The following is a 24,000-nucleotide window of genomic DNA, read 5'->3' as shown; positions in this document are numbered from 1 at the left end:
TCTGTCGTTTTTTGAAAGTCGATATGGATGAAAGTTTTTTCAGTGATATGAATATATAACGTTTTAGTTATATTCATATTTCTGTTCAGGTTTTTCATATTGCGTATGCAACTGTTTTGCTGCCTAGTCTTATTTATTTTCTCGATTCAAAAAATGAATCACAACTGACTCCATCTGGGCCGCGGCCTCGGTAGAGGACTTCTGGCCAAACCAGATTGTCTCAGCCTTGCGCGGAGAGGCCGCTGACGCTGGTGGGGACGGACTTCATATCGGTGGAGTCCGCTATTGTGACGGTCTCGGATGACGACATCTGTACAGACCTCGGTCCTCTCCACAGTACCGCTGTTTAACAGAAGACTCAAGGTACGGTAGGGGAGGACCGGGGAGAGAGGTCATAACCCCTCGGCTGAACTTCGTTTAGAGTCGAGGATAAACCGCACCACCACCACCATGGAGCCACAGGACCGTTCACAGTCTAGCACCAGACCGAATACCCACCGTGTCAGGCCCGGGAAAGGCGAGGTGAAGGTATGCTGACATCCAGTGGACACCGTACGGCATTGCAGGAGCCAACAACAGTACTAATTAATCGTATATTTCTTTCAATGTCCCATTCCGTCAGATATCAGGTTTAATAAATACACAAAAAACTTTATTATTACAACTTCGATTACAACAAATGTTAAAAAAAACACGTCTCTCAACAAACACAGTTCTAACAGCTCAGAGCCCTTATCTGTAATACACACATTTAAACATATCACATACAAATTAAATAGAGTTCTGTAAAAGCATAGTTATTAAAAAGAGGAACCTCTCCTAGTCATGGAATCAGAGCATATCATTTAGGCAGCAAAGTGAATCAGTCCCAGCTCAGAAGCCCTCCTCGTTCCAAAAAAAAAAGAGCAGCAGTTTGATCTTTCAAAAGATCAATCTTTCCCACCCTAACCCTCTACATGACTTTGTCCTTAACCTCTCATAGTGGTCGCAGGGTTGGGTTGACGCTCGCGATAACGGTTCCTTTCCCTCAGTTTGCCTGCCAGCAGTGATTGTGTGTGTGTGTATGTGTTAGGGTTATGGTTAGTGTGTGTGTGTGTGTGTTAGGGTTATGGTTAGTGTGCGTGTGTGTGTGTGTGTGTGTGTTAGGGTTATGGTTAGTGTGCGTGTGTGTGTGTGTGTGTGTGTGTGTGTTAGGGTTATGGTTAGTGTGCGTGCGTGCGTGCGTCGCCATCAGCGCAGGAAGCGGCTGAGGTCCTCCTGTATCTCGGCCTCGTCCCACGGCCCGTGGATGTTGTCCTTGTGCCTCTGTAGCCTCACCAGCAGCAGGGGGCAGAGCAGCGCCACGCTCCCCAGAGCCAGGGCCAGGAGCACGGCCCCCCCCGGCCATAGGGACCCCAGGCCCCCCACCCCTCCCACACACACCCCTGCGCACACTCCCGCAAACCCCCCCGGCGGGGCACTCTCCCTGACCCTCTGCAGCAGGCAGGGCCACAGGGCGAACACCAGCAGGGCCCAGCTGAGCATGGTGAAGGTGTGGAGGGGGCCGGGGAGCCTGGAGGCCAGACACACAGAGCCGAACAGGGCGGCGTTGAGGGACAGGCTGCCCGGGGGAGAGGGCTGGGCGTAGGGGAAGGACGCCAAGTGGGCCAGGAGCATCAGGGAGGACATGGCGTGGACCGTGTCTGTGCTGACCGACTCGGTCAGCGTCTTGAGCACCGGGGAGAAGCCGAAGGTGAAGGAGAGGAAGATGGCGGCGCTCTGCAGGTCGGCCAGGCGCGTGCGGGGCTCACAGCCCGGCTCCCCCCACGGCGCCAAGACTTGGTAGAGCCCGTAGCCTAGCAGGGCACAGAGCAGGCCAGTCCACAGCAGTGTGGCGGGGGACAGCAGACCCTGGAGGGGGGTGAGGGAAGAGAAGCATTAGTGTAGCGGAGGTGATTTGGAGTCACTCTCTTGTGATGAGGTAGCCCTAGCTCGAGACACGTGAACTCAAGTTATCACTCTCAGACCTTGAGGATGTCCTTTTGGCCTCATGGTAGATGCTTGGGTCTTCCACGTTGGGAAACCCCTGGAGATGTGGGTGAGACATGTACAGAAGAAGAGAGAGGTCGTACCTGTTCCATGTAGGACCACAGCGTGAGGACCAGAGCCACGCAGGAGAGCTGCTGGGCCACCAGCCCGGCTTCACGCACCACGGCCCAGTAGCGGTACTGCCGGATGCCCTCGTTCCTCCTCAGCTCCTCCAGGAAGCGGCTGTCTACGTAGTTGTCCGGGAACGGCTGGCGCTCCCATAACACCTTCCGCCAGGGCACCGCGGCGGGGCCCGGGGCCGCGCCAGACCCGCCGTCTGCCCCCATCACCTGCCGGTCACAACCGGACTTGTTATCGTAACGCAACGCAACGCAAACGAATGATATATACCTGTCGGTCACAACCAGACTTAATATTATTATCACAATAGTGGCTTACATCACCTGTCACAACTACAAAACAAGACGTCTCTACCAGCACATCTACGCTAAGCTAGAAACCTGTCTGTTCAGCAGATCACGTCATTTAAACTGTTAAACTGATTTTTAAAATGATCGCTGCTCGTAAAGAGACAGGAGGGACCCACATGACAGACTGGCTCATGTATGTATGAGGATACAGGACAGCTTGCTAGGCTAACCTCACTGGCTTGAAAGTCCGGTTTTGCTGGCCGGCTGTCATTATAGCTAGTAGAGCCATGTTGGAAAATAAAGAATACATCATTATACGTGCCCCTAGCTCTACACGATCATTCCGAGGTTCAGCTACCTGAAAGTCTGTTCTGTGGCGGAGCTTCGTCGCTGCTACAATCTCGTCATTTCACTACCCGGAAGTGAGGCGCTGACTGTGGACATTGTAAATATCTAAAACATCGCCCCCTGGCGGATAATGCAGTAGGCGCAGGTGTCACATGATAATGACTGTCGTTTCGAAATTATGCTTTTATGATCTTTTTGAAAGCAGCATTGATGTTCCTGACGTTTCTGTTGTCTCCATGATGATCAGGTGTCTGTGGTGAACATGTGTGGCCCCTCCTCTGCTGACATCCTGGGGCAGATCTACCAGCAGACGGCCCTGCCCATCAACAGGTAACCAATGAATTTTGAGATGGAGGCGTGTATCGAGGAGGTGAGGGAGGAAGCAACGAAAGGCTTTTGAGAATTCGCCTTATTCTCTGTCAACCGTCAGTAAGCCCTGTCTCTCTGCTCCCAGTCAGTACCCGGTCCGGAGACGTAAACCCTGGCCCTATGCTCCCCACCTGATGGGCTTGGCTCCATCGGTGCCAAACCCAAACAAGCCTCTCACCTCCAGCGCCCAGAGCAGTGGGCCAGAACTACAAACACCCACTACAGTAAGTATGACACTGTCGGGCATGGATAACTGTGGGACCGGTCTAGTCTCATTTTGATGTTGTGCTACAGTCCAGTCCACGCAATGGTTGACTGTGTATGTGTTTGTGTGTCCGTGTGCCATTTTGTGTTGTTGACAGTGTATCTCTGGTCCTAGTTGCAGGTAAGGACGCCCCAGCATGGTGCGGTCAGAGAGGTTCTGGACCAGAGCAGGGCAGCTCAGCATGGACAGAGGCTGAGGGGCAGGCACGTGGTCCTCCTATGGTCCTCTGTGGCTCAGTTGGTAGAGCATGGCGCTAACAATGCTTAGGTTGAGGGTTTGATTCCCGCTGGGACCATATATAGTGAAAAATGTATTCACTCACTGCAGTGTAAGTAGTTTTGGATAAAAGCGTCAGCTAAATGGCGTATCATCATACCATCACATACAGTCCTGGTGGGGAGCTCAGTGGCGTAGCACACTAATGCGCATACCACGTAATCGCAAGGTTCCTGGTTCGATTCCGACCCTCGACATGTCTTGCTTGTCATCCCTCCTCTCTCTCACCCATCCTTCCTGTCAATCTCTACTGTCTCTATCCCAATAGAGCAAAAATGCCCTAAAAACATATATATATACATACAAAAAGAATGTACAGTCATGGTTTCAAGATGCAAGATGCTTCCTCTCCTCCTTTCCCATCCCCCTCTCTCCTTTCATCTGTCTCTCAGGCTGCGTCCATTGTGTATAGCCGATGTCTCAGGGCCAAGAATGGATCACAGTCGGGGCATTCAACCATGCTGCCAGCCCATCCAGAACCCTAAGACCAGACCGGCAGTCAAAACCTGAAGGTCTGAGTCACACACACACACACACACACACAGCAGCTTAGTTGAGTAAAGCTATTTAGTGTGTGCACAGTGCTCAACTGCTCTGTGAAGTCAGCACTGGTCAGTCAGTCAGTCAGGCCTGACTATGGATATTGAGATCCTTTCCCCCAGACGGTAGTCTTAAAACTCGACTCTGGGATATGACATCACCGGGAAAGGAGCGGGGCGACGCGACCAGATATCATTCCAAAACGGAGACGATCAAGAAACCAGAGATGGCGATCAACTCTGGCATGCACCACCTGGTCTCCCCAGGGCCGACCGCCGGTCACATGTTCACTCACCCCAAATATCATGTCTAAGAGTTGCTGTGACGTCCTGGCATGATGTCATATCCCAGAGTTGACCTTTAAGCCCGACTGTATCACAGAACACAACAGGACAAGACACGAGTCAGAAAAAGTAGGATCGTTTAATTTACACACATTTACAGCTGCAGAACCTAAGTCCGATAAATATCCCAGAATATCCTCTCCTCTCCCATATGTACTCCAGGAGAGGACGTGAGGAGTTGTGTTCCTAACAATCGAGAAAAGGCTTTAGACTGGACAACCCTAACATGGGTATACTATAGGACAGAAATGTAACTCGATATAGATAAACATCTTCATTTTATTGACAACCCCCCCCCCAAAGAAAAAACAAAAAAACAAAAACAACCTAAAACACCATTGTGCGACTTGGCATGAATAAAAACATGGCAGGTAGAGAGACAGTGGCAATAAGAAACCATTAGAATCAGCTTTGATTGGATGCCAGTGAGATTGGGAGGAAACTGTATTACGGCACAGTTCAGGGGACAATTCCAAATCAGCACATTGTTGTGGTAACTCACTCCGACTAAAGAACAATATTGTATGTAACACTGTATATTTAATCTTTCAAAGCAGGGCGTAGGTTGACTGAAACCCTCCCGTGGCCCTGAACAGATCCTTGTTTTTGTTTTGCAGCATGTGAGCAGTTCAGTGTCCCACCAGGAGGTGGCGATGTTGTGCTACTTATTCACAGTGGCAAGGGGGAGGAGGGCGGGGGGGCGGTGGAGCTGAAGAAATAAACAACGTTGACCCCCCCCACCCAGGCTGCTGTGGTGTCTCTGATACTAGGGCGTGGGGCAGAAACCCAACCCCTCAGACAAACACTTCTGCAACACTGCAGATTTACACAGAAATAACAATGTGCTGCCCCGGGGTTCTGACACGTCAGGACATTGACTCCAAATCGATCAACCGATATATGAGTGAGAGAATGTGTGTGTGTGTGTGTGTGTGTGTATGAATGACACAGACACATGCCAAAGTGTGTATATCACAGAGAGCCCCAACACAACCAAGTAAAGCCAAGAAGAGCAGTTAAAAGTGGATCAACCCTAGTTCACCCAGTTGGGTGTGGTGGTTGTTGTTAGTGACACAGGTGAGTGTGTGTGTGTGTGCACAGGTGTGTATGCGTGTGTACTGGGGTGTGTGTGCACAGGTGTGTATGCGTGTGTAGGCATGTGTGTGTATATAGGGGGTGTGTGCGTAGATGGAAATAGGCTTCTGTCACTAGAGGCAGAGAGGCAGAGAGGCGTCACATCTTAACAGGCGGGGGGGGAGGAAACTGGACACTGCTGTCAGCGCAGGGCCGCGCAGGGCAGGGGCTGGCGCTGGCACCATGGAGGTATGGTGGTCAGAGAAGGACACCAGTGATTTAGAGATGTACAGATGGCAGTGTTGCAGAAGTGTTTGTCTGAGGGGTTGGGTTTCTACCCCACGCCCTAGTATCAGAGACGCCACACCAGCCTGGGTGGGGGGGTCAGTGTCCCCTACTCACTCTCTCTCTCTCCCCCTTCTCTCTCCCCCCCTTCTCTCCCCCCTCTCTCTCTCTCCCCTCCCCTCCCCTCTCCCCATGCCAAGAAGCAGCATGGGTAGCCTGGCACTCCCCTCACACCCCACAGAGCACAAAAGAAAACCTGGCAGCCAGCAAGTATCTCAGAGGTGTGTGTACATGTGTGTGTATGTGTGTGTGCGTGTGTGTCAGTAACAGTGCTCCTGTCCACTATAGATGTGATTTAAAGGCCATGCGGTTGTCACATGGCACTAAGTGAAAAATCCTGTATCGGTGTATCAGTTACAACCTTCCACTGAAGGGCTCGGCAACAGGGTTCACACACCTCAGATACGGAAGACATGATGACACACACACACACACACTAAGATAGGACAGTGCAGTCACACACACCTAAGTGCCAGGAAGACAGTCAATCAGCTTCTGAAAATGAGGTTCGTTTAATCTGCTTCAGAGGTTTTTTGTTCAAATAAAAACATGTCCAAAGAAAAAGGGGACATATTCAATAGTAAACCAGGTTGTTGCTGTTGTGCTGGGCTGGATTATTAAAACATGAAGAACTCCTCAGAGTCTGGCTCCTGTCTCAGCCTTCCTCTGACCTGTGCAGCAGCTTGGAGATCCTAAACGTCTAAAACGTCATAATAGCAGACTTGAGAGAAAAAAAAAAAAGCAATCTCTCTCTCTCTCTCTCTCTGGTAAAGTGAGTGAGGCAGGTTAGTTGAGTGAGGCAGTGAGACAGCAGAGGGAAGGTGGGCGGGGCTGGTGGGCGGGGCTGGGCATGGAAGAACACATGAATGAGTGAATTAGTACGAGTTAGAGAGAGAGAGAGAGAGAGAGAGAGAGAGAGAGAGAGAGTAAGAGAGTGTGCATCTTTCCAACAGGGTCTGTGTGTGTGTGTGTGAGTGAGTCAAGTTCTGTGTGTGTGTGTGTAAGTGTGAGTGAGACAGGTTCTGTGTGTGTGTGTGTGTGTGTGTACCTAAAAAAATCGTATCTGTTAGTTAAAGTCACAAGTCCCAGCCCAGCACCGGGGGTGGGGGGTCGGGGGTGGGGGGTTACGTGCGGATCTTCCTCTTGTCATCGAACAGCGAGCGGAGGAGGTAGACCTGCAACGCCGACACCAGCACCATGACCAGCATGTTGGTGATGGACCACATGTTGACGCGGTCGTGGTTGCTCTCCTGCAGGTTGCGGTCGCGAGCCTCGAACGCCCGCAGCACCGTCTGGATCTGCAGACTCTTCCCCAGCCGGGCCTTCACACTGTTTATGGTGTCCTGGAGAGGGGGGGGGGAGAGAGAGAGAGGGGGAAAGAGAGTGGGGGGGGGGGGAGAGAGAGAGAGGGGGGGGGGGGGAGAGAAGGGGGGGAAGAGAGGGGAGAGAGAGAGAGGGGGAAAGAGAGAGAGAGACAGAGACAGAGAGGGAGTGAGAAGAGAGAGAGAGAGAAAGAGAGAGAGAGAGAAAGAGAGAGAGCGAGCGATCAGAAAACTCAATTGCCTACAGTGTATTCTCCTGGGGGAAACACACAGCATCCTCCACATCTGCTGTTCACACTTCCTGTCGGCTACTGACTGAGCAGGGCGTCCTGCTCTGAGGTGTGTGTGTGTGTCCTGCTCTGAGGTGTGTGTGTGTGTGTCCTGCTCTGAGGTGTGTGTGTGTGTCTGGGTCAGGCTGCCCTTGTGGCGTCGTACTTGCCACTGTAACTTTGCGTGTGTTTGTTTACTGGGTCACTTTGACACCACATGTCATTGTGTGTCAGCTGACGTGTTGAAATGACAGGCATCTCTATAGAGGCCCCTGGATCTGGAGGGACAAGGCTGATCACATGGTCTGACCACAGTCAACAGGCCCCAGGCAGACTCAGGGGTCAGGCTCTGGGCTCTGCTACTGAACACTGGTTCTGACAGGAGAGGAGCTTAAAGGGGAGGCTGCATGATGCATCACATCTGAATGTAAAACAGCAACCGTATCTTGCAATATCCCCTTTAATCAGATTATGTGTGTGAACCCCCCCCCCCCCCCCCGACCATAATGTCCTACAGGTGTTATGAAGGAAACCTTCCCGAATCACAATGTGTTCCAGGTGTGTAAGCATGTAACGTCCAACAGGTGGTGTATCTAAAATGTCCCCCCCCCATCCTCACCGTGATGTCCCTCCCCATCCTCACCGTGATGTCCCTCCCCCCCCATCCTCACCATGATGTCCCTCCCCCCCCATCCTCACCATGATGTCCTCCCCCCCCCCCCCCATCCTCACCATGATGTCCCCCCCCCCCCCCCATCCTCACCGTGATGTCCCTCCCCCCCATCCTCACCATGATGTGTCCCCCCCCATCCTCACCATGATGTCCCTCCCCCCCATCCTCACCATGATGTCCTCCCCCCCCCCCCCATCCTCACCATGATGTCCTCCAGCTTCATGTCCAGCATGTCTGTCCCTTGGACGTACTCCTTCCAGTCCTCGGGGTCCTCCCCCTCCACCTCCATGTTGTCCAGGATCAGCTCGAAGAAGATGATCTTCTCGGAAACGGAGCTGAACGTGTTGTCGAAGCAGAACTTGTAGTCTCCGTTCTCCGTCTCGATCCTGTGGGAGACCGCGGGGGAGAAGGTTGGAGTGAATGTAGCCCCCCCCCCCCCATGACTGACTGTACAGAGGGGTGTGTATCGTGTGTGTGTGTGTGTGTGTGCGCTCTTGTTTTGGTGAGTGTATATTACATACTGTGTGTGTGTGTGTGTTCTTGTTTTGGTGAGTGTATATTATACACTGTGTGTGGAGTGTGTGTCTGTGCTCTTGTTTTGGTGAGTGTATATTACACACTGTGTGTGGAGTGAGTGTGTGTGTGTGTGTGGAGTGTATGTGTGTGTGTGAGACTCACGTATGTACACCGTCTGACCTCCGGTAGTCGTCGTACAGCACTTGCCCAGATGGAGAGGTGACCTGAAAGTCAACGTCCAGACCTGCTCCGTCTAACACCTACACACACACACACACACACACACACACACACACACACACACACACACGTCAGGGGGAGGGGAAAGAGGTAAGAGAGGAGAAGAGAGGAGGAGAGGACTGAGGGACAGGATACTGGCGTGGTCACTGACATGGATAACACTGCATCCACAGGAGAATGGAGGGCTCTGTGAAACCCTACTGCTGAAGCCCTACTAATGAGACTCTGCCCTCCTGCTGAGACTCTGCCCTACTGCTGAAGCCCTACCGCTGAGACTCGGCCCTACCGCTGAGACTCGGCCCTACCGCTGAGACTCTGCCCTCCCGCTGAGACGTTGCATCATTTGTTCACTGTTTCCACATGTCCTTGTCTGGTCTCGGTTTGGAAACTCTCATGCGTTGCCACTGAGAAGCCCTGTGGTTACCAACTCATTACAGACATTCAAATAATACCATCTGCATGACATATCCCCAGATGAGTTTCTTCACAAACAAGAGGGCGTATCGCTGTCTTGCTTTCCCTCCAAGGACAGAATGCTAGATCACATCACAGGATACAATAGAGACGCTTCTTGCCTGTGGTGGTAGACGCAACAATGGGTAACTGGGGTGTCCTTTACACCAATGGAGGCTGGTACAATGAGCCTGTCCTCCGATTTCTACCTCCACTGCTTTGTACAGTGATGATATGATATGTGTTTCAGAAATGCACTCATATCTCATTGAAAATAGCAGTGCCTGAGTCATGCTATAAACATCTGCCTTCCAAGGCCATCTTCGACATTGGGCATATTTTCCTACGTCTACCAGTAGAGCATAGATATAGGACAACGACACGGGGGTAGATGGAGGCCAAATGTTGGCACGGAACGTCCTGCCTTTGGTTGGGTTATATACACGCGTACACCAAGGTCTGGTAAAACGGGTTTCAAACAAGTAGGATGGCATTCATAACCTTCTCCAACAGCAATGATTAAAGTATAATTCAAGTAAAGGTTAAAATCAGTCAAGCACAATACGTTATTGGAGGTATACGTAGACACTGGCTACAACCATACAGGATGCAAATGACGTGAACATACAGGAAGGACGAATGTCAGAATATATGAGGATGTCAACAATTTTGACAGGGTTGTTAGATAAGTTACAGACTTGCAAAAGTATCGCAAAGCAAAGCTGACTAAAAGGCTATCGTTATGACATTAGTATCCTCTGTTTACAAGTTCGTACAGTGGTATCAAGAAGAGCACTCTTGGTTCACCTGGTACTCTATTTCCAATGATGCGTCTTTCTTCATGGTCTGGTAGAAACAGTCCCTTCGGCCGGCGGGTAAAGTAAAGGTAAAGTCGCTGTCCAGAGACTGGGAGAAGGCGGCCACCAGAAACCTCTCCGAAACAAGCACCGAGAACATGCACAATAACACCCTGACCACTTCCATGGTCAACCGCCGTGTTAATCTCACACGATGTAGAGGCGATTAGGACAGAATTGACTGAAGTGGGGTGATGTACCGAAGAGAGTGCTCGCTGTCGTCCAAACTTCACTTATTTTGGACAGCTCACCGTACGAAACGTCTGTGACGACGCGAAGACCCTGCCTTTTAAGAATACACATTAGTTTTGCCCAACGCGTTGAAATAGAGATTTATTTGATTTCACTAAGTATATAACGTGGTGTAATATATAAAATAGGGGCCTATTGTGTTCGTGTTATATCATTTATTTTTACACAAGCAAAATAAATCCATACAGGCTACTTTCAGAAGGGCCTTTTTCTCAGATGCACGCTGGGAGATGTAGTTCATAGAAAGACATGAAAGTCCCGCCAGCGGCATCCAACGCTGCTCAGTCCCACGCTGCTCTCTCAACAATCCGGATAGTCACATCCACTAGATTTCCACCCCAGAGATTCCTCCATATGTTTACCAGATCGTATGAAGAACAAACGACATGGACACATAGCGTTTCTTCATTAAACTTAACATTGGTGTAGCTATTTGATGCATTTTGCACAATTTAAGACACTCGAAAATGAAAGACTATAACTATAGTTATAAGACTAACTATAGGGCTGCTATATGTCATATAGGCATTGTTCCCGTACAGTTATTTCACGACAACGTTGAAAACATTGAATAGTCTGGCTTGCTGTCCATGTATTATTTGATGTGCCTCAATGCTCAATTCTCCGTACCACTGATCTAGTCATTTCATATCAGGGTTGGCCTACGTCTGCGATTTGCACTGTTTTCTGTATTGCTGTCTATGAATCACAGATGTCAGCTCACTCGACATAGTAGCTGGACGACCCTGGACCGTTACTCATCCATATCATTCAGTCATTCACATCATAGTTAGTCATACTATTGCAACACTGTCTTTCCATCAAATTGCCCAATACTTCGAGCACATTTCACTTTGGTATTTTGCTTATCAATTCTGTGACGCGTCCCACGCCAGCGCTTCCAACTCAGCACAAGCAGAGATGTGGGCGGATCGCTGGCTGATGCCATTGGTTGAGAGCAGAACAGCCCTGATGCCATTGGTTGAGAGCAGAACAGCCCTGATCCTATTGGTCGAGAGCAGAGCAGCATTGATTTCATTGGTTGAGAGCAGAGCAGCCCTGATCTTATTGGTCGAGAGCAGAACAGCCCCGAGGCCATTGGTTGAGAGAAGAACAGCCCTGGTCCTATTGGTCGAGAGGAGACCCCGCAGCAGCGCTAGTCGAAGCCGAGCGAAGCGACGGCGACAGAAGCGAGCAAGAAAAGAGGCGGCGAGGGACGGTCCACGAAAATGAAAACTCGCACACCTCGACTGTAGTTTTACCGAAGTGCCACCCGCCCCCTTTACATTTGTTAATTTATATAATCAACACAAGGTCATAGTGTAGTAATAGCTTGGCTTCGTCTTTACTGTATAGCCAACAGAGATCAGAAAAGCCCCACAAGAGCGAGGATGTTGGTCCCCGCGGGAAGATAATGAAGAGGTTGCGCGTTTTGTTGGTGTGCCTCATTGTAGCTGTCCTGTGCTCCTGGTAAGCCCGTCATCGTCAATATTCATGTTTTTGCAACACTGAAATGTGCACATTTGCGCCGAATGAATGACATTCACAGTGAAGCAGCATCAGTAGAAAGCGTATTAGTCTTTCTCTGGCTATATATCTATATATATATATATCTATATCGATGGCTATATCGATGTGGGATGCTTTTCCCCAAAAAAATTCTGGCCATAAAAATGAGATGTTGTTGAACTTGAGTCGGTGGCCATCATTTGTTGAGCACAGCTAGCTCGCTAGCCCAGAGAGGAGAGGAGAGGAGGGGTGGGATGGCAGCGGTCCCTCCCTCCCTCCCACCCAGGCCAGGCTTTGTGTTCTCTCCGTGGTGAAACCTAACGACTGGCAAGGTTATGTCGAGAAAACAGGACGTCGACATGATGTTTCCAGCTGTCAGACCCAAGGCAACTTATTTAACCTCACATCTTAAGCCACGGTTGTCACCCCCCTTATCAGCGGCATCGCATCCAGTGTGGTTCATTATGCTGTAGCTCGCTAAACATGTTTTTCCATAGCTACCCAGCTTGAACACTCACCGAGGTCTGTTACTGTACAAACAGGTTATAACCACCAACATGTGCTCCTATGTAGGTTGTCCGTCATTCTAGACTGCATTATAGCGGTGGGTATGTCTCTAGTCGATTTGACGAGGTGGGCTACTGTCTATTCTGTTCTGGTCGGAGACCTTTGGCATAGTAGCTACCAGAGTTGACAGGTGGTGGATTAACACAAGTCGCGAATTTATTAAGCTGTCAGAGGCACTGACGCAGGTAACAATGCACAGGGTTAGTGACGAGACGATTACAGGACCAGCCCAGCAGGCCAACTTTCTCCAGGTGGGGTGGCCATCATAAGCTAGCCGCCTACCCATCTTGACACTACTACTACTACTACAGACACTTAATAGACTAGTGAGTGGCCTAGTTTATGTTGTCTGTTTGTCCATTCACACAGTCCTACTGACCCGCCTTCTAGATCTAGTGTCACCGTGGATAAACGACGCGACTGATGGCCTGTGTTTCCACACCAAATTCTCTGATGGACCAAGTGTCACTTTTCCTCTTGTTGTGTCCTTGTGGCTTGTCCTTGCTGTTGGTTGTGTTGGCTAATAAGACATAAGAATCTATACTATACAACTGCCTTAGTTGTAAATGATTTATAGAATGCACAATGCACAGTTGTTAATGATTTATAGGATGCACATTCTGGTTTGCAGTGTGTGTTCTGTAGCTGGCCTATAGGTTAGGCTGTATGTGAGCGGATTGTGTTATCAGTGTTTTCCCAGGATAATACATGATGGCTTTGCGATTTATTGCAATAACAAGTTTCACATATGTTACAGTCTGTTCAGTGCGGGCTTGTTTTGCATCTTTTGCATATAGTGAATTGAGTCCCCCCCCCCCTCCCGGTCCCAGTAGAAAGGTGTAAGCTGCGCTGTGGGCTTCACCTAGTTTACCCTCCGTTTCCTAGTAGTTGCACTTCCACTTTGTTATTTTGGAAATCACAGCCCAGAATCAAAAGCTGAACTGTTTTAGAAGGGGACTTTGTCTGACCACCAAACAGTTTCCATACCCACTCTAGTACCCATTTCCACATGTGTCTAATCCTCTTCAGTCACCTGATAGTTCATATTATCTTTGGCAGTTCCGAGTGTTGCTGATGTATACTGTTTTATTCATGACGGGGGGGGAAGAGAGCCTTGTTCCTTCATCAATAAGTAAAACATATAAATCTGATTATGTGTCTGGTAGTGTTGGGCAAATGTTTGCTTGGATGAATTCAAATGCTTGGATGGGAAACAAAATGGCATGATTCATAAATTAGATTTGTAAAATCATTACACCCGGCTACAAACTTACTTTGGTCCCTTTAGTCACAGCACGGTACAGTCTTAGACCGCAGAGCAATTGCTTAGGAAAAAAAGATCTGTTAAATGGCAAGTATGTTTACATTTCTTCAGGGATTTGAATATTCCAACAAACTCCCCAGGTGAGTTGGATATTCAAATGCACTAGCAGCTCATTACCTCTCTGTACAGTGGGTCGTAGCGTATTACAGAATATCCTTAGGCACAACATCACTCTTTAAACCAACACAAACCTGAAATTCCTTTGTGTGTGTCTGAGAAGCGGGGGAGGTGCGTGTGTGTGTGTGTGTGTGTGTGTGTGTGTGTGTGTGTGCAGTTTATGCCAAAGTCTGGGGGATGTTTGTTAGAGTGTGGGCCCATGCCTAGAACATGACATGCCCTCCTTATTTGCTCGATACATTAAGACAACTTATTGGCTGTCTATTCAAGGCTCTCATTGGCTCTCTCTTAAGAGTGGATGTCCTATTAGATCATATGTTTGTGCTTTTTAAACTCGCTCTTCCAGTGATTCCATCATCCAATCTACCCCTCACCCTCACCCTCACTCTCACACCCCCACAGCAGACGTGTCAGGCCCTAACCAGAGCCGGGAGTATCTAACTCAAAAACAAGCTGACACTCAGAAAAAAGGCTGTGAGGACGACCAGATATGCTATTATTGTCATTTCCATAACTTGGTTATTATTAGTAACAACGTGGTTGCTCCTACCCTACCCTACCCTACCCTACCACACTAGGAGAGGGGTAGACTGGTGATCGGCAGTGGCAGTCTGGGGGATGGGGGGGGCAGTGAAGGGGTTAAGTGTTTCCAGAGCTGCAAGGCAGGCCCTCTATAGCTGGCCTCCCTGCCTGAACACACACACACACACAGAGCGAGAGAGAAACACAAAGGCAGCAGTAATGGCAGCTGAGCAGAAACCTAGCTGGAACAGGGTGCTGCCCTTGCAGCCCTCAGAATGCTGCTGTTGTCCACAGAAAGGAAAATATAGGCTAACAAACATAGGCTAACAAACATAGGCTAACCGAAGTAGACCTGGATGATTGGCTCAGCTTCACCGTGAGGGTTATGTTTGCGCTCTCTGTGTGTAGTTATAACTAGTTTTGAGTTGATTGTTGTTTCAGTGGGACGTCCACCGCCGGTGGTGTTAGAGCCGGATTAGGCTGCATGCACGGTCTTGCCAGGTAGATCGAATGCCCAGTTGTTGTTGGCCACGATGGTGCACGTTTTCACTTTCCCACAGCGAACCTAATGACCAGACACACACACACACACACACACACACACACACACTCGCTTGATTACTAATGCAAGCCCTTTAGCATGCAGCTATCAGCTTCTCACCCCTCTGTGCCAACTCTCACACGTTGGAGAACGGACAGGAAAGGGGGGGGGGGGAATGCAATCCTTGCAATGGCCATTCTCAGGGTCTCCTAGGTAGCAGTGGTTTCTGTCAGGACTGGGGGTCCCTATGGCGGGGGAACCCATGGCGGGGCACCGGTGTGTAGGGGGAACCTGCGTGTAGGGGGAACCTATGTAGGGGGACTGGTGTGTAGGGGGAACCTATGGAAGGGGACCGGTGTGTAGGGGGACCAGTGTGTAGGGGGAACCTATGGAAGGGGACCAGTGTGTAGGGGGAACCTATGAAAGGGGACCAGTGTGTAGGGGGACCAGTGTGTAGGGGGAACCTATGAAAGGGGACCAGTGTGTAGGGGGACCGGTGTGTAGGGGGAACCTATGGAAGGGGACCGGTGTGTAGGGGGAACCTATGGAAGGGGACCAGTGTGTAGGGGGACCGGTGTGTAGGGGGACCGGTGTGTAGGGGGAACCTATGGAAGGGGACCAGTGTGTAGGGGGACCAGTGTGTAGGGGGAACCTATGGAAGGGGACCAGTGTGTAGGGGGACCAGTGTGTAGGGGGAACCTATGGAAGGGGACCAGTGTGTAGGGGGACCAGTGTGTAGGGGGAACCTATGGAAGGGGACCGGTGTGTAGGGGGACCAGTGTGTAGGGGGAACCTATGGAAGGGGACCAGTGTGTAGGGGGACCAGTGTGTAGGGGGACCAGTGTGTAGGGGGACCAGTGTGTAGGCCTGTGGGGGTTTCTGCTCACACCTCACCTGGTAACAAGAGAGGCACCCTCTGGTCACCCTGGTAACGCGTAGATACTCGAGCGTCAGTGAGTCGCCCGCATGTTGTGTAGCACCTTCCTGCTTTTAGCTGTGTTAGCAGTAGTATTGGAAGACACACACACCCACACACCCACACACACACACACACACCCACACACACACACACACACACACACACACACACACAGGAGATTGCACAATTAACTGACTGTGCATGATACAATATGTGTATCTCAATAGTGTCTGGTGGCCTTCTGGCATTGTCACCTTCTTAAAACCACTCTGATCTGGAAGTAATGTGTTAATCTTTTCACCTGCTCAGTTTGGTGTGAAAGAAGACAGCAAAGGTAATGAGAAGACCATGATGGATTGTTTTAAGATCCACCCTTAAAAAAACACCTCCTTTTGTGAACTCGAGGCCCCAGCAGCAGTGTTTCTTTTTTTAAAATATATTTTTAGGACATTTCTGCTTTATAGGGATAGAGACAGTAGAGGTTGACAGGAAGGATGGGAGAGAGAGAGAGAGAGAGAGAGAGAGGAGGGATGACATGCAGGATATGTCGATGCAGCAGTGTTTCTGTTCTCCAGGTTTTGATAATGTTGTTACACGTCTTCGAGGTGTTCACATTTACATTTTTACATTTATGCCACTTAGCAGACGCCTTTATCCAAAGCGACTTACAACAATACATTTGTATTGAGATTTGACTTCCCTTGCTGCATCTCAGGTAACTGTGCATGCTTCAACAATAAGATGAACATCATTCCAGACTCTACCATCCAGCTTGAAACACATTCTGTCTTACGCGGGGACCGCACATTAGCCTCGGGGAAAACGAGAGGCGGTGGCGTCTGTGTCTATGTGAACAATAGATGGTGCTCGGATGTACAGGTTGTTGAAAGACACTGCTCGGCTAATATTGAACTTTTGATGGTGAAGTGCAGACCCTTTTATCTACCAAGGGAGTTCAGTGCAGTGTTTATTTTAGCTGTTTACATCCCGCCACAAGCGGACTCCACAACTGCACTGGGGCTGCTGCATGACATCATCAACAAGCACGAGACTGCACACCCAGACGCTGTGTTCACCATAGTCGGAGATTTCAACCACCGCAACCTTAAGAGTGTACTCCCGAAATACCATCAATACGTGAACTTTCCGACGAGGGAGAAAAATACTCTTGACCACGTCTACAGCAACGTGAGAGGAGCCTACAAAGCTGTGCCCCGGCCACACTTCGGACAGTCCGACCACATCTCAACGTTCCTCTATCCAGCGTACAGACAACTCCTCAAGCAAGCCCCCCCAGTGAGTAAAAATGTTAAAGTGTGGACTGAGGAAACTGAACTGGTGTTGCAGGACTGCTTTGACAGAACAAACTGGGATGTGTTTAAAACTGCTGCTCTGAGGGATGACTCTACTGTGGATTTAGAGGAATATGCTTCCAGTGTAACTGGTTACATCAGTACATGTGTTGAAAATATTGTGCCCACAAAACGCTGCAGGACATATCCCAACCAAAAGCCCTGGATTAACTGCGAAGTTCGGTCCATGCTATGCGCTCGCTCCACTGCATTTGCTTCAGGCAACGCTGAGGACTACAAGAAGGCCAGATATGACCTGCGTAGATCCATTAAAGAGGCCAAGAGGCAATACAGACTGAAGCTGGAGGGATTCTATTCCACCGCAGATTCCCGACGCATGTGGCAAGGCCTGCAACACATCACAGGCTACCGGCAGAGGAGCAGGGGGGCCACAACCAGCCAACTCACACTGCCAGATGAGCTGAACGAGTTCTATGCACGCTTCGATACCCTCAACACCAACCAACAGAGAGGGATTTCGACCACAGAGCACACACAGGACTCATCACTCACTGTGACATCAGCAGAGGTGTGTACGGCTCTGAGGAGAATAAACCCACGGAAGGCAGCTGGCCCAGACAACATCTCCGGGCGTGCCCTCAGGGTCTGCTCATCAGAGCTGGCTGAGGTGCTGGCTGATATTTATAACATGTCACTAGCACAAGCTTTGGTGCCCACCTGCTTCAAGACAACCACCATCGTGCCCCTACCAAAGAAAAACACCGTGACCTGCCTGAATGACTATCGACCCGTCGCACTCACCCCAATAGTGATGAAGTGCTTTGAGAGGATAGTCATGACGCACATCAAGAGGACCATCCCAAACACCTTAGACCCTCTACAGTTTGCGTACCGTCAGAACCGGTCCACCGACGATGCAGTCAACGCCGTCATCCACACCACCCTCACACACTTAGAGGGAAAGGACACATATGTAAGACTACTCTTTATTGACTACAGTTCAGCATTTAACACGGTTATCCCACACAAACTCTGTGCAAAACTCCTCACTCTTGGACTGACACCTGCTCTCTGTAACTGGGTGCTGGACTTCCTATCAGACAGACCCCAGTCAGTCAGAGTAGGCAACCGCACATCAGGCACAAGAACCACAAGCACAGGGACCCCCCAGGGCTGCGTGCTGAGCCCCCTGCTGTACACCCTCTTCACATATGACTGCGTGGCCTCCCAGGATAACACCAGCATCATCAAGTTTGCGGATGATACGACAGTCATTGGACTGATCACCGGGGGGGCTGAGGCGGCATACAGAAGAGAGGTGGCGGATCTGGTGGCCTGGTGTCAGGACAATAATCTCTCCCTGAACGCAGACAAGACCAAGGAGATGATTATTGATCCACGAAAGAAGAGTGTGCAGCACACACCACTGCATATAGATGAGACAGAGGTGGATAGGGTGAAAACCTTCAAATTCCTCGGAACCTACATCAGCGAGGATCTTACCTGGTCTCACAATGCACAACAGAACATTAAGAAATCCCAGCAGCGACTGTACTTCTTAAGAAGGCTGAAGAAATTTGGCATGCCATCCAAAGTTCTCAGCAACTTCTATAGATGTACAGTTGAGAGCACCCTTACCAGTTCCATCACAGTCTGGTATGGAAACTGTACAGCCCAGGACAGGAAGGCACTCCAGCGTGTGATAAAAACTGCACAGTATATCTCAGGAGCAGCCTTCCCCTCACTTCAGGACATTTACAACACCAGGGTCACCAGGAGAACACACAACATCATCAGGGACTGCACACACCCCCAGCACAGACTCTTCACTCTCCTACCATCAGGCAGGCGCTACAGGAGTCTGAAATCTAGGACCACCAGACTGACAAACAGTTTCTATCCACAGGCCATCAGGCTTGTGAACAAGCTACCTCACAAAGCCCTCCCCCTTCCACCCCCCCACATCACTTGCATTACTTGACTTGACTGATCAACTGTGAACTCGACAGACATTCTGACTGCTGCTGTGACTTCACTACTGTTTGCACTACTACTGTTTGCACTAAATACCTCATGCAATTTGCAACAATGCATAAGCACACTTTATAACTTTATAACTGTGATCCACCAGGTGCAATATAGAATTTGTATATGTATATATGGAACTAGTTTTTTTTTTTTTTTCTTTAGTTTAGTCTGTTGTGTTAGGGGGGACTAGCAAAGTAAGATTTTCATTGTGTGGTGTAACTGTCTGTTTACTGTGCATATGACTAATAAATATCTTGAATCTTGAACACTGAATCAAAATGGCATTCATGGGAGGGTTGCTGGGAAGAAGCCTCTGCTGTCAAAAAAGAACCAAACTGCCCGTCTTAACTTTGCCAGAGACCACCTGGACAAGTCTGAAGGTTTTTTTGCATTTCACTGTATACTTGTATGCACGTGACAAATAAAGAATCTTGAAATCTTGAAGGTTTCTGGAAGTCTGTTCTCACGACAGATGAGTCCAAAATTGACCTTTTTGGTCACAATCAAAACCACATGTTTGGTGAAAACCCAACACTGCCTACCACCAGAAGAACCTTATCCCAACAGTCAATCATGGTGGTGGGAATGTCAAGATCTGGGGCTGCTTTTCCTCCTCTGGACCTGGACGACTCCACATCATTAAGGGAACCATGAATTCTGAGGTATACCAGGAGATTCTTGAACAGAACGTCAAGCCATCAGTCAAAGAGCTAAAACTCAGCTGAAAATGGTCTTCCAACAAGACAACGACCCAAAGCATTCAAGCAAATCTACCAAAGAATGGCTCAGGAGAAAGAACATTTGTGTTTTGGATTGGCCAAGTCAAAGTTCTGACCTAAATCCAATCGAGATGCTGTGACAGGACCTGAAGCGGGCAGTTCATGGCAGACACCCTCAAACCTCACTCAGTTGGCTGAGGTCTGTAAGGAGGAGGAGCAAAAATCCCTCAACAGAGGTCAGAGACTGTTTAGTGGCTATTACTTCACATATTTTTGCACACAAGAAATCGAGTTTTTGTTAAATAAACCACTTTCGTTCAATAAACAATGAAAATATATCATATTTTTTTGTTTGTGTCCTTTATTTGGAATGTCTTTATTTCGAATTCGGATTTAGATAAAGATTTTATAAGTTAAATATCTAATCAGCCAATCACAGCAGGTCGCATGTAGACATGGTCAAGACGACCTGCTGAAGTTCAAACCGAGCATCAGAATGGGGAAGAAAGGTGATTTAAGTGGCTTTGAACGTGGCATGGTTGTTGGTGCCAGATGGGCTGGTCTGAGTATTTCAGAAACTGCTGATCTACTGGGATTTTCACGCACATCCATCTCTAGGGTTTACAGAGAATGGTCCGAAAAAGAAAAAAATATCCAGTGAGCGGCAGTTCTCTGGGCGAAAATGCCTTGTTGAGGTCAGAGGAGAATGGCCAGACTGGTTCGAGATGATAGAAAGGCAACAGTAACTCAAATAACCACTCGTTACAACCAAGGTATGCAGAAGACCATCTCTGAACGCACAACACATCGAACCTTGAAGCAGATGGGCTACAAAAGGGGGTCCAACCCAGTACTAGCAAGGTGTACCTAATAAAGTGGCCGGTGAGTGTATATAGTATATGTATATGTACAGTGTATATGTGTGTGTGTGTGTGTGTGTGTGTATATATATATAGGGACCCCTCTCTGGTCACTCAGTAACTAGAGAACTCTTGTGCTGCTCAGAGGAGCGTAGCAGCAGCCAGCGTACGATCTCTGTCTGTATACATTAGCCTGGGCTGTTAGCCTCAGCACAGGGGTAGGGGGGGGTGTGTGTGTGTGTGGGTGGGTGTGGGTGTATGTGTGGGCGGGGGGGTACATCCTGGTGCATTAGCGTCAGCAGCACTGGACTAAAGCATACACAGCTGTTCATGGGAATAATGGTGTATAGTTGGACCATCTGCAGGAGCCACATTTCTTCTACCTGGTTCCTCCAGGTTTCAGGCCAATGGGAGACGTTTATTAGTCTGCGCCTATGGAAGAATGTCATAGGGAAGTGAAGTCTGTTTAGTCAAATCTCCTGTGTGTGTGTGTGTGTGTGTGTGTGTGTGTGTGTGTGTGTGTGTGTGTGTGTGTGTGTGTGTGTGTGTGTGTGTGTGTGTGTGTGTGTGTGTGTGTGTGTGTGTGTGTGTGTGTGTGTGTGTGTGTTCTCCAGACAGTGTGCCACATGCATTCCAGAGATTCCCCATGTTCTAGTCAAGGTATTTGTTTCAGTCCCTATTTAGCTGGTTTCAAACTGTTTCATTATCTCATTTGGGCAGGTGCAATCTGTGTGTGTTTGTGTCATTATAACCTCAGGCTTATCCCTCATCAAGATTAACCCTATCATGAGATAAGTGTTAATAACTGTTGAGGCTGCTTGGGTAGCTGCAGACCGTGGTCCAGTCCCGAGAGAAGTGCAGCCACTGTCAAACTGATTTCTATCATATTTCACAGCCATGACCCAGGGCATGCATAGCAATCATGACCCGTTATGACCAGACATACGCATGTGAAATATGTTCAGGTCTCGTGGTCATAGGCAGTTCTGTTCAGAAACTGTCAGTACCTTACAGAGGTTGAGCCCAACAACTAAGCTGACCGTGAGCCAGCACCACACCGACATAGGGGCCTGTCTGCTCACCCGACCAGTTTCTGCTCTGTGCTATCTATAGGCTAAGCTGGTGTGTAAGGTGTTTTCTACCCTTCCCCTATGATATCATGTTTACATACTCACATCTCTTGAGCAACCTTCCTTCCTCCCTGCCTGCCTCTCCCAACCCCCCCCCCCCCCCCCCCATGCTTATCAGTTCTAGCTTATATGGTTCAGGGGAGGTTTTCATCAGTAACTCAGTTGTTACTACTGATTAAATACGCAGACACACACACACACACACACCTACACACACACACACACACACACACACACACACACACAGACACAGGGTAGGAAAACATAGCTTTCATAGCTTAGATATCCTTCAGAGGGGAGGGTTGACTTTGCCGTGTGTCTGTGTGTGTGTGTGTGTGTGTGTCACATTTAGTAGATTCCACACTTTGTCGCACATGGTTTCTGGAGACCAAGGCCTCTCTCCATAGGGACCTCTCACTTCCTCATAGGCAGGCGGTATAGGAACACACACACACACACACACACACACACACACACACACACACACACACACACACTGCAGTGAGGGCGTACTATAGGTGCAGCAGAGGGGCCCCCCAGTAAAAGTAACTGTGACCTCAACGTAAAGAAAACGTGTCTTTTTCAGCCAGAGGGAGCGTCCTGTAGCTGTCCTTCTAGCAGGGGACGTCAGAGAAACTGGTCACTCATTGATTGTGTTTCAGACTAGTACACAGGCAGCTGTGGTAGACAGTCACTGGACACTGGGAGGGGTGTGGCAGGGAGGGGGGGGAGATGGGGGAGGGAGCTGCATGGCTGTTGACCGTTCTAGCTGAGAGGGGGATGGGGAAGGACTGTCAGCAAGAATGGTAGGGCACAGAACCCCTGACTCAGGGTGGTGGGGGGTGAACGGGGGGGGTCTTACTTTTACTGGTCATTATTTCAGTGGTTAGCTAGTAACTAGCTACCTAGCTACCACTCTGAGCCCCTTTAGCTGTTCAAGGAGGTTTATGGTGTCTGTGTGTCTCTACGTGTGTCTGGCTGTCTTTAATCTTCTCCGTGGTTCTGTTGCACAATGGTGGCTCATTTGTGGCAACTGATCCCTCTGGGAGAGAGGGGGGGACAGGATCCCTCTGGGAGAGAGGGAGGGACGGGATCTCTCTGGGAGAGAGGGGGGGACGGGATCTCTCTGGGAGAGAGGGAGGGACAGGATCTCTCTGGGAGAGAGGGGGGGATGGGATCTCTCTGGGAGAGAGGGAGGGACAGATTGAGATGGAGAGAGGGAGGGACAGGATCCCTCTGGGAGAGAGGGAGGGACAGATTGAGGGGGAGAGAGAGAGGGAGAGAGAGATTTCACAGCATAGCGTCCCATTGTGTCACCCCTGGGGTCCCTCCTATAGGGGTTTGTGAGAAGAACGTGTGTGTGTGTCTGTGTGTCTCCGTCTCCAATCTAAAGGTTAGGGTCCCGGTCCTGGACAGACCAGATGATCCAGTCTTTTTCGGGAAGGGGGGCGGGGTCTGATGGTGCAGCGTTCTCTTGTGTTTTAGGATGGGAGGGCGGTCCTTCTGTCCGTCATTAATGTGGAATGAGCTGCAGATGTCTGCGTCTCCTCCGTCAGAGCAGAGACATTAGTGGTCCTGCTCTGGTCTCCCACTTACTGCTTCACTACGAGTACCTGCCCACTGATTTCAGTGTAGAGATGACACACACACGCGCACGCACGCACACACACACACACACACACACACACACGCACGCACACACACCGATACCGACAGGTAATAGCCTGCTTTAGCCTGGCATCTGAATTTGCGTTGTCGACCACATGCTGTGAGTCAGAACCTCCACCTCACAGCAGCCAGTCTAAACACTGACATGGAGAAGCAGTGTTTAGGGTTAGACACACACACACACACACACACACACACACAC

At 49.5% G+C, this 24,000-nt stretch overlaps 3 protein-coding genes across 4 annotated transcripts in view; 1 reads left to right on the top strand and 2 right to left on the bottom strand.

Moving 5' to 3' along the window:
- Positions 1 to 623: 623 nt before the first annotated feature.
- On the bottom strand, positions 624 to 2,857 carry pigc (phosphatidylinositol glycan anchor biosynthesis, class C). Of its 2 annotated transcripts, none has more exons than XM_083671919.1 (3): positions 2,797 to 2,857; positions 2,112 to 2,418; positions 624 to 1,890 (listed from the first exon to the last, which is right to left on the bottom strand). In XM_083671919.1, exons 2-3 carry the CDS (start codon positions 2,352 to 2,354, stop codon positions 1,231 to 1,233), a joined length of 903 nt encoding a protein of 300 aa, XP_083528045.1. In that variant the 5' UTR covers positions 2,355 to 2,418; positions 2,797 to 2,857; the 3' UTR covers positions 624 to 1,230. The 2 variants fall into 2 exon arrangements, with proteins under 2 accessions (XP_083528045.1, XP_083528046.1); XM_083671920.1 differs by having other exon boundaries at positions 2,112 to 2,357; positions 2,797 to 2,843.
- A 3,237-nt stretch (positions 2,858 to 6,094) lies between these two features.
- tmed5 (transmembrane p24 trafficking protein 5) lies at positions 6,095 to 10,545 on the bottom strand. Its single transcript, XM_083671922.1, has 4 exons — positions 10,280 to 10,545; positions 8,942 to 9,039; positions 8,466 to 8,649; positions 6,095 to 7,342 (listed from the first exon to the last, which is right to left on the bottom strand). The coding sequence occupies exons 1-4, from the start codon at positions 10,454 to 10,456 to the stop codon at positions 7,124 to 7,126; spliced, it is 678 nt and encodes a 225-aa protein (XP_083528048.1). The 5' UTR covers positions 10,457 to 10,545; the 3' UTR covers positions 6,095 to 7,123.
- Positions 10,546 to 11,785: 1,240 nt separating this feature from the next.
- The window catches only part of suco (SUN domain containing ossification factor), a 55,244-nt gene continuing 43,029 nt past the window's right edge, over positions 11,786 to 24,000 (top strand). The window contains exon 1 of the mRNA XM_083671513.1: positions 11,786 to 12,051. Coding sequence (XP_083527639.1) covers positions 11,996 to 12,051 — 56 coding nt within the window. The 5' untranslated portion in view covers positions 11,786 to 11,995. The remainder of the gene's footprint in view (positions 12,052 to 24,000) is intronic.

The sequence above is a fragment of the Argentina silus genome, assembly GCF_951799395.1.
Source record: "Argentina silus genome assembly, chromosome: 6".
NCBI classification, from domain to species: Eukaryota; Metazoa; Chordata; class Actinopteri; order Argentiniformes; family Argentinidae; genus Argentina; species Argentina silus.
The sequence above is the reverse complement of the archived record's forward strand: the minus strand, read 5'-3'. Positions and strand labels throughout refer to the sequence as shown.

Excerpts from the sequence above, each read along its gene's own strand:
- tmed5 (XM_083671922.1), bottom strand. The coding sequence starts at position 10,456 with ATGGAAGTGGTCAGGGTGTTATTGTGCATGTTCTCGGTGCTTGTTTCG. Across the intron at positions 9,040-10,279 it reads CATTGGAAATAGAGTACCAG|GTGTTAGACGGAGCAGGTCT; the intron begins GTGAACCAAGAG and ends GTGTGTGTGTAG. Across the intron at positions 8,650-8,941 it reads AGGTCAGACGGTGTACATAC|GATCGAGACGGAGAACGGAG; the intron begins GTGAGTCTCACA and ends GGTCTCCCACAG.
- pigc (XM_083671919.1), bottom strand. The coding sequence starts at position 2,354 with ATGGGGGCAGACGGCGGGTCTGGCGCGGCCCCGGGCCCCGCCGCGGTG. Across the intron at positions 1,891-2,111 it reads TGTGGTCCTACATGGAACAG|GGTCTGCTGTCCCCCGCCAC; the intron begins GTACGACCTCTC and ends ACCCCCCTCCAG.